At 36.6% G+C, this 10,588-nt stretch overlaps 1 protein-coding gene across 1 annotated transcript in view; it reads left to right on the top strand.

The window, feature by feature from the left end:
- The first annotated feature begins 378 nt into the window (after nt 1-378).
- Nucleotides 379-10,588, top strand: part of LOC107661603 (myotubularin-related protein 1-like) — a 13,269-nt gene continuing 3,059 nt past the window's right edge. The window contains exons 1-7 of the mRNA XM_016451302.1: nt 379-486; nt 2,303-2,410; nt 2,519-2,620; nt 2,713-2,796; nt 2,905-3,054; nt 4,009-4,197; nt 7,852-8,037. Of these exons, the coding sequence (XP_016306788.1) occupies nt 409-486; nt 2,303-2,410; nt 2,519-2,620; nt 2,713-2,796; nt 2,905-3,054; nt 4,009-4,197; nt 7,852-8,037 (897 nt within the window). The 5' untranslated portion in view covers nt 379-408. The remainder of the gene's footprint in view (nt 487-2,302; nt 2,411-2,518; nt 2,621-2,712; nt 2,797-2,904; nt 3,055-4,008; nt 4,198-7,851; nt 8,038-10,588) is intronic.

The following is a 10,588-nucleotide window of genomic DNA, read 5'->3' as shown; positions in this document are numbered from 1 at the left end:
TGAATTATCTTAAATTACCTCAGCTTAACGCAGTTAGCTTAGCTCTCACAGAAGGTCATGGTAACTATTAAAAGCATACGTGTGTGTGTGTGTGTGTGTGTGTGTGTGTGTGTGTGTGTGTAAAGAGACTCTGTTAACTATTTGACATGATTATTAACTTACTAACAGACTGAAGTATCTGTCTGTCTGTCGTACACTGTAAAAAAAAAATCTGTGACATTTATCATGAAGCATAGCAAACCCACCATAAAAAGAAAAGTTAATATATGGGTCACAAGGTCAGTGAACAAGGCTAAAAATTGTCATCCTTTTTAGACAGTATAGTTTCAGGTCTTCCACACGTTGTCCATGTCAATGGTAGATAAACTTTTGTATGCTGTGGTGTTTTTTTTTACAGTCAAAGACGTCATGTATATCTGTCCGTTCTCTGGGGTCGTGAGGGGAACTCTAACCATCACTGACTACAAGCTCTTCTTTAAAAGCCTGGTGCGGGTAAACACTTTCTATTTCTTTTTACGGCATCTGAATGCAGTGACACACCAAACTGACATTGAAAGCCGACTGTGGTGTCACTTCACATCAAAGTTCTGTTTGAAAAATCAGCAATGTAGTTTATAGTAAAAAATACAGATGTTTCTGTACTTCTCAGTGCTGAAATATTTGAAACCGTTTCAAAACTAATTTTCATTGGCGGCTTTTCTTGTCGGGCAGTTTGTGAGACAGATCACTCTGATCGGCTGTTCAGCTTAGTGAACCAGTGCACGAGAAGAAAAGCGAAAGTGATGAAAGCAAGCAAAACGACAAACTCCAGAGGGCACACACAGAAGAATGTTCTAATTTTACATCTTCATCTTACCTGACCATTTCAATACGCAAATATTTTCATAACGACTTGACTGTCTGGAACGAATAAAGACCAACTGATCAACATGATTCATATTCAAAATGTTAAGCAAGCGCTGCTTTGTTTACAGTTTATATATCCACAGTCTTACCCTGCGTCCCAATGTTCATAGTATCCATCCTAAATAGTATGTGAGATTAGAATAACTGTGTCCCAAAGCATAGTATGTTGAAAAGAGTATGCCAAAAGTCCCCGGATGGTCTACTATTTCAGGTCGATTTTTGAAGTGTGGATCCGTGCACACTCGAATGGCTAAAATTGCCCACAATCCATTGCGCTTTGGCGAAGGATTCGGTCCAGAACTACAAACACGAATAAAACGCAGTAAACGTGGCGGATGCGCGCGATCGACGGTTAGGTAGAGAGGTTTACAAAAAGGGGTTTGAGTTACTAATAATCAACATTTAACCTGGTAAAAATATTAATTTATTGTTATTTGTGTTATATTTCATCTGCAATAACAATGTGAACTTTTATAAACATCCATTTGGTCGTTAACTTTTAAATGCATCATTATGCAGAAAATATGAGCAGAGTTCTCCACATGAAAGGCCCGCGACTGGCAGATCAACGAGCTACTACTTTTCTCTCCAGTACGGTAGGAAGTTAAAATGAAATGAAATGTGGAGGATGTTTACTGTGACAAGATGATTGACAGGCCAGTTTACAGTGACAGGGTGCATGTAACAGGTGCGACAGAGCGGTCCTTTAAAGACACAATTGTGTAACGTGATAGTATGTCCCAAAACTTGCCTACGCTTCTACTACACACTCAAAAGTGTGTACTCTTTCTTCACCAAAAGAGTACATACTTTAAGGGCATAGTATAAGTAGGCACATTGGGATGCAGCACACGTTCCAGTTTTCTTGTTTGAATGATGAATACAGACTACTGCCACCTGCTGGTATGGAGAGTTATTTTCCCTCGGGCAGAGGCAGAACATATGTGCTACTTTCCAGCTCAAAGAAAACATATTGGAGCGCTACTTGCTGAAAGGACCTCCGTTTAATAGTCCCAGAAGGTGCTCTTTGGTAGGGTTCAACTTTCCAGCTCAGACCCAGGTGACACGAGGCAGCTTTCATTTTCACTAGTTTTTTGAAGTTGGTTTGGTGTGTTACAACCTTAAAAACCAAAGTAAGTTTAGCTTTTGCCCTAATACTGGCATACGCTGTTTCGACATACTCAAAAGTTTAGACTTTCCTATGGCCTGCAAAGTACATCATTCTACTATGCACTAAAAGTATGCAAATCAGGACACAGCCATGATCTCTATAAAATACAATATGAGGTGCTGGCTCTGTAGATTAATTAATTTAGTGCTCTAAAGTGTCTTCTCAGATCTCAGCAAGCACAGATGTTTTGGTTGGTTGATAGCGTTTCTTCTGTGTTTGGGAAAGGATCCTCCGTTTGTGCTGGATGTGAATCTTGGAGCCATTAGCAGACTGGAGTCTATCGCCGTTCAGAGTCACGGAGAGAACACTCAAGGACTTGAGATCGTTTGCAAGGCAAAGGACACATCAGTCTTATTCCACTCTTCATTGGCGCTCGGCCTCTTCCTTTTCCTATCTTCACTTCACACACTTTCAAATATTAATTCCTGTTTTTTACCACAGGACTTGAGAAACCCCCGGTTTGCGTACAGGAAGAAGGGACAGAGCAATTTGGAGGTGTTTGAAATACTGTCAAAGTACGCATTCCCTCTCTTCCACAACCTGGTACGACTTTTTGAAAACACCCACATATGTGTACAGTAGCTGAAGGTGTTTCAGTGTGTTTAATGATACACGTTCCCTCTCTTTTCCTTCAGCCTCTCTTTGCCTTTAAGTACCAAGAGACATTTCCAGAAGATGGCTGGAAGATCTACGACCCAGTCGCTGAGTATAAGAGGCAGGTAAGAACTATCATCACCACTCACCTTATGCAAAGTATGTGTTAATACAGGTCATTATTTTGGTATTATGTTCTGATGTACATGTGTCGATGTTGTGGATGGTAACAGGGTCTTCCAAATGAGAGCTGGATCATCAGTAAAGTCAACAGCAGTTACGAGGTGTGCGAGACGTATCCCGCTCTGCTGGTCCTTCCTTCAAACGTCACAGAGGACGAACTGAAGAGAGTGGCGGCCTTTAGGGCCAAACGCCGTTTCCCAGTAAGATAACTAATTATTTTAAATTGAAAAGGAGAGTTTAGTTTTCTTTATGGTCCTTTGTTTGACAAATTAAAACATCTTCTAGCAGCATCTGTATTGTCATCAGGGTTATTATAAAAACTTCTTATATGAGAAAATAAAAACATTCAAAAAAATATATATATTTGTTACTTGAAATAAAATAAAATTAATGTTAACTGAAATAAAATCAAATATGTTACCCTGGACCACAAAACCAGTCATAAGGGTCAATTTTTTGAAATTGAGATTTATACATCATATCAAGCTGAATAAATAAGCTTTCCATTGATGTATGGTTTGTTAGGATAGGGCAATATTTGGCCAGATATACAACTATTTGAAAATCTGGAATCTGAGGGTGCAAAAAAATCAAAATACTGAGAAAATCACCTTTAAAGTTGTCCAAATTAAGTTCTTAGCAATGCATATTACTAATCAAAAATTATGTTTTGATATATTTACGGTAGGACATTTACAAAATATCTTCATGGAACATGATCTTTACTTAATATCCTAATGATTTTTGGCATAAATGAAAAATCGATAATTTTGACCCATACAATGTATTTTTGGCTATTGCTAAAAATATACCCAAGCAACTTAAGACTGGTTTTGTGGTCCAGGGTCACATATTAAAAAAACTTACATTTATTTCATTTCAGATAGTTGCCAAGGCATAATTTTTCTTTTTCATTTAATTTAACTTGATGTACTAAATTAACTAAAACTAAAATTGAAATGAACATTTATCAAAACTATATAGACATATAAAAAAAACTGTAATAAATATAATATTATTTAAAAAGTGATAGTAATTCAATGAGACTACAAAACTGAAGACAGTCATACAGCAATTTTTAACTATGATTTCAAGTATTAAACATTTGTTAGATTTGTTATATGACCGTCTTAAACATTACAACATTCCGTCAGGTGCTGTCCTGGATTCACTCTGAGAGTCAGGCCGCCATAGTGCGCTGCGGTCAGCCACAGGTGGGTCCAACAGACCGCCGCTGCAGGGAGGATGAGCGGTACCTGCAGACCATACTCGACGCCAACGCTCAGTCTCACAAGCTCTGCATCTTTGATGCTCGCCAAAGCACTGTGGCTGATACTAACAAAGTAAGAAACTGTTTTAACAAACAAATACTGCAGATATACACTACCATTCAAAAGTCTGAGGTCAGTGAGGACGTGTTTTTGGATGCATTAAACTGAGAAAGAGTGACAGTTAAGACATTTATAATGTTACAAAATGTTTCTGTTTTAAATAAATACTGATCTTTTGAACTTTCTACTCATCAGGGAATTCTGAAAAAAACGTTTTCACGGTTTCCACAGAAAATATTAAGCAGGCCAACTGTTTTTAACATTGATAATAATCAGAAATGTTTCTTGGGCAGCAATTTAGCAGCAGCAATTTAGCATATTAGATTGATTTCTGAAGGATCATGTGACACTGGAGACTAGAGTAATGATGCTGAAAATTCAGCTTCGCATCACAGGAATAAATTACATTTTAAAATACATTCAAATAGAAAACCCTTATTTTATTTCACAATATCACTGTTTTGATTGTATTTTTGATCAAATAGATTCAGCCTTGGTGAGTGGAAGAGACTTCTTTCATTAACATTAGTCTTGTATATACCCTATATATTTATAACAGCATTGAGGAATGCCAGACATGTGTTAGCTTCTTTCTCGCTATCTGGTACAACTCTTGCATTACAAGAAAAAGAAAAACTTAATATTTTGTACTGAAGTAGTTCATATATAGGTCCACAAAACTAATTTCATGCATTTCAGCCTTTAGAACATAAGGTCTAAGAGATCATGAGAAACATCATTCAGTCAGGTGTGGTTTGACAAGTACTATATGACAATGAAGACAAAGTTGAATGTTTTATATAAAAAATAGTGCTGGGCAACAATTTATTTATTATTTTTTTAAATCGCGATTAATCACACGATTGTCTGCGATTAATAGCAATTAATCGCATTATGCACAAAATTCAATAATGCATTCAAAAGTAGTGTATTGTGCACTTTTTTCAAAAGTACTGCTTAAAAGTACTGCTATATGAACAAAAGTGCAATAACATTTGGTTTTTATAGAAAATATTTTATAGTTATAGAAAAACAAGTTATGCTCAGAGTCCAGAGCCTCCATCATAACATTAAAATAGGCACCTTAGAGACCTGCACTATCGCGGGACCCAACGCAACAGAGTGCGGCGCGGGACAACACTTGATGGGTGAGTGCGGGCGGTTAGAGACTCGTGTGTGTGCGGGATGCGGGAGAATAAGTGTGTACCCACACTAGGCAATCTTAACCGTGCCCGAGCGCGTTTGACCCCCAAAGCCCGGTTCGTTTCACTAGTGTGATCGCTCCGTGCTGTGCATAAAAATAAAAAACTGCGTTAATGATTAAAATAATTGTCGGCGTTAATCAATTAATGCGTTAACGCGATAACGCGTTAACTTGCCCAGCCCTAATAAAAAATAGATACATGAAATGCATATTATACAGTAAGGGATGAATTGAGCTTACTAACCTGTTTTAGTTCCTGAATTTACTTAGAAAAGTGGTTGATTAAAAGTTGTAGTCTTTAAATGCTAAATATGTACAAGTAATGGTTACGCTGAACCAGTTAAAAGGAACACGCCACTATTTTTGAAAATAGGCTCATTTTCCAACTCCCCTAGAGTTAAACAGTAGAAAATCGCAACTTTTCATTTTCCCGCCAGACCCGGAGATCGGCTGAATGGATTCGAAAACGGTAAAACTCAACTGTTTAACTCTAGGGGAGTTGGAAAATTAGCCTATTTTCAAAAATAGTGGAGTGTTCCTTTAAGGTTTAACTCAGACTAAAGGGATGTTTGACCCAAAAATCAGTTACTCACCCTCATGTTGCTCCAAACCTGTATGACTTTCTCCCATGGAACACAAAAGAGGATATTTTGAAGAATGTTTTGAGGAAGCCCAGTGACTTCCATTGTATGCACAAAAAGAACACATTTCTCACAGTATCGTCTTTGATGTTCCACCGGAGAAAGAAAGTCATACGGTCTTGGAGCGACATGAGAGTAAATGAGTAAAATAAGCATCTTCCCTCAGCTAGAATCTCATCCATTTTTGATTAATATCACCTGTTTTTGGGATTAGTCAAGATGAGGACAAGACAAGGCTTGTGAACATTTCTTAGAAGTTCAGTTCAGTATTTCCTTGAAAGAAATGATAAAAAGCTCATAAATAATTCAGCAATGCTCTGGGCTTATGATAACATGTCAAAGCATGTTCCCCTTACACATTACAGCATCGTGTGATGGCTCGAAGTGCAATCTGAATGAGAGAAATCAAATGGTTGAAGAATTGTTAACATTAAAAACACAGATGTTTTGACAGTTTCCCTTCTTGAATATCTATCTTAAGGCTGGAATACACTACATGACTTTTAAAATTGAAACAGATTTTAAAACACTAGGCATCATACACTTATTGATTTTGTAAATGGTTACAGAGAAATACTGGGCATAGGGGTGTGCGATATTGACAAAAAATAATATCTCTATTTTCTGGGATTTTATCGATAACGATAATTAGACGATATTTTGCTGAGTGTGTTATTGTGCTGGTACCTTAAGGACTGCCGAAGACAGCTCATTTAACCTGCAATTACAAATGCATAAATAATGTTTTGATATATTAAACATAAAACGTTGAATACTGATATTTGAAATGATTTAGAACATGAAAAAAATAAATAAATAAAAAGCCGAAATTTGAAATTAAAACCGCCAGTAGGTGGCAGCAAATCACTCTTAATAAGTGAGTCATTGCGATTGAACCAAATCATTTAAACGGTTGATTCATTCAAGAACGAAACACTGTCATGTTGCTCAGAGACACAAAACAGCACTGTGGCTGTATTCGGAATGATTTTTGTTGGCGAAATAGAGCAAAAACAAGCAATATGGTGTCTAAAACGTAAGTCTCTTAATTAACTTATTGTTTATTGAATTCAATGTCACATTTGTAATCATGGTAATTTTTGGAGAAAAACGGCACTCTTCGTGTGAAATTGAATAACTATATGAAGTGGTATAAATATATAAATTTTCTGTCATCATGTCTTGAATTTGTGATCATTCTAAATGCATTATAATAGACTGAATCATGCAGTGAAAGAACGCACTCTAAATGCGCACACGCACTAGTAGACTACGCTCTGTAGGGATGTTTTGAATGGTTTTTGCAAAATACTCGATAATGTCAAATCGCACATCGTTAAAACAACAATTACGATATTATTGCAGACGATATATATTGCACACCCCTAACTGGGCATCATACGGGAATCTAAATGACTGAGGATCACACACTGCCAGACTTTCAAGTCCTTCTGAATACAACTCACGCAGAAACGTGTGGCTTGTTTTTAGGAGACACACGACAAATAAAAACAATATGTTCTAGAATTGGCTTAAAATATCAAACATGTTTGATTTCCTCCTACTGGACTGAATCATTGTCTGAAGCTGGAAAACCGGAGCCTGTGCACTTCATACACTACGCGATTTTTCTGGGAAATTTGTCAACTCCAGCTAACCAAAATCTGCAGACTGGCTCTAAACATCTGAAACTAGCATCGACTCGGCCAGACTGCAAAATCTGGGCAAATCTGTTGTGTATTGCAGGCTTTAAGCTGGTCACTGTGTTTTTGGAACATGGTGGTTTTCTGGAATAGCTGATATGTGGCTTCTGTTCTGTAGGCCAAAGATGGAGGATATGAGAATGAGAGTTTCTACATCAATGTGGAACTGAACTTTCTGGAGATCCCCAACATACACGTGATGAGAGAATCCCTGAGGAAACTCAAGGAGGTGGTGTATCCTGCCATCGACCAACAGCGCTGGTTCTCATCTGTGGACTCTACGCACTGGCTGGAATACATCAGGGTGAGAATATGTGACTATGTTAGTTTTGAAGTCAGGATCGAAACTGGACACCATCAGATGGTCATTATACCCTGACATTCATTCTCATTAAGTTTCATTGATGTTTCTGTTCTGTCTTCTCTTTTTTTTTATATATTTCTTTTGCTTAACATTTACAAGTAAACCATACGTTAGCTGAATCTATTGCACTGTCAAATTGAAAATCTTCTTAAAGAAAGAAGTTAAGAAATAAGAAATTTTAAGAATAAGAAGTCTTCATCTGAACAGATTTGGAGAAATTTAGCATTAGATCACTTGCTCACCAATGGATCCTCTGCAGTGAAAAAGTATTTTATGGGCACTGTTTAAAGAAAGAAATGAAAATGTAACTGACTCTCAAGCCAACCAAGATGTATATGAGTTTTTTTTCTTGAACAGAAATTTAGAGAAATCTAGCATTAGATCACTGGCTCACCAATGGATCCTCTGCAGTGAATGGGTGCCGTCAGAATGAGAGTTCAAACAGCTTATAAAAACTTCACAATAATCCACATGATTCCAGTGCATCAATTAACATCTTGAGAAGTGAAAAGTTGCATGTTTGCAATAAAAAAAAAATCCAATATTATGACGTTTTTAACTTAAGGCCATTGCTAAAGTACAAGTCTTCTATTCACATTCCCTCTTTTTCACATGCCCTTGCATAATCTGTATGTATGTGTGTATATATACACAGTGTTGGGAAGGTTACTTTGGAAATGTAATAGGTTCCAGAGAATTGTGCTGCAGTGGTTTTGTTGATATTGGGTGAAAAACCTAGGACTGCTTTGCAAAAGTAGGTTTTTGAAATAATCTTGAATAATTATTGTATGTTTTGATTGACAGTAGTGGTTCTTGAGGCAAAGTTGTTCAGTATGAGGAGATCTGTCATGATGATATGAATATTGTGTTTATGGGTGAATATTGTGTTTATGGGTGAAACACCGCATGATTACAGAGGTGTAAAACTCATTTGCCCCACCTAATGGCCGATTGCTTTCAAAATTCTTACAGACCTTTAGGGCCATGAGTTGAACATGCCCACCAAGTTTCATCCAATTGGCCTCTGTTAACCTTGTCTAATAGGTGCTCAAAATTCATTGGCCGATGGTGGCCATGTTTTTTTAAATACGTGAATGTCCTCATAGACATTTGTGGCAATTTGGACAAAGACACTGCATACCAATTTTGAAGTCAATCGGACTAACGGTTGTGTAGTTATAGCCGTTTTTATGTTTTTTCCCTGTTATAGCGCCACCAAGTGGCCAAACGCCGCATTTATTTTGTTTTTTACTGTGACCTCAGATTGAGCTCTTACATAAGTGTTCCGAGTTTGGTGAAAATATCTCTTTCCATTCAAGAGTTATAGGCGTTTCAGTAAAAGTGGCTCCGCCGGTTACAAACATTTTGCCGTCCCGTCGTGATGGTGAGTCGAAAGTAAATGTTGTTTTTTTTTTATACTTATATTGATATTCACTCTCCAGAGAATCTTTTTTGCATTGGCTTGGTTCTGATCGAGTGAAAAACCTAGTTCACAAAAGTAGGTTTTTCAAAAATCCTAAAATACCTGAAATTTCCGGTAACGATCAAATCCGATCAGCATGCATTTTGTCCATCGTTAGCCAAGGATTCCAATGATACAGACACTTGAGCCTGCAACTCAAAACGGTTTAGGAGTTATGAGCGATTTCTTACATTTGATCAATGTAGCACCACCGTCAGGCCGATTGGGACAAGCCTTGGTGACATTGTAGACGGTGTGAGTACTACTATCCCTCTATGACTTGCGTTTGGTCTGCTCGATCACTTTTAGGGGAGAATGATGATTTTTGGAGATTATAAAAAATACAATAAGGTTTCAGCGCTATGCGCTTGAAGCCCTGAAAAAAGAGTTAATTTTATTCACACAGTACATGTTTTTGCATTCCACTCCACTGGTGTTCCATTGTTTTCTATGTAAACATGCACTAGACAGAAATGTTTGGCCTTTCTAAAATTCTAAAATTTCTAAAATTGGCCTTTCTAAAATTCATTCTAAAAACTTAGCGCTCAAGTTAAAAAAAGTTTTTAGGAAAAAGGTGTTTTTTCAATTAAAAAATGGAAATAATAAAGAAAAAGTGTATTTAATACAATAAAATTTAACTTCTTAAAATTGCATTTAAAACAGTATTGGCCATTGGATTTTCTTTATATGTTTTTCAATGCTGTTAAAAAATGCTGACAGTAGGCTGGATTTATGACAATTTTATGACAACTTTAAGCTTTTTACAATGATCTTTAAGATGATTCTTTTCAAGAATTTTAATTCTTAAGTTTTGAGAATCTTAAGAACAATCTTAAGAAAAAATATATTTTTTATATTTTATTTATTTGTGTATACTTATAAGTATTTTTTGAATACATGTTTTTCCAGTGCAGTCAAAAAATGCTTACATTGGACTGGATTTAAATGCCATTGGATACCTCACACTTTATATATATATATATATATATATATATATATATACAGTGGGTACGGAAAGTATTCAGACCC

This window comes from Sinocyclocheilus anshuiensis, unplaced genomic scaffold (genome assembly GCF_001515605.1).
Source record: "Sinocyclocheilus anshuiensis isolate Anshui unplaced genomic scaffold, SAMN03320099.WGS_v1.1 scaffold25, whole genome shotgun sequence".
NCBI classification, from domain to species: domain Eukaryota; kingdom Metazoa; phylum Chordata; class Actinopteri; order Cypriniformes; family Cyprinidae; genus Sinocyclocheilus; species Sinocyclocheilus anshuiensis.
The sequence above is the reverse complement of the archived record's forward strand: the minus strand, read 5'-3'. Positions and strand labels throughout refer to the sequence as shown.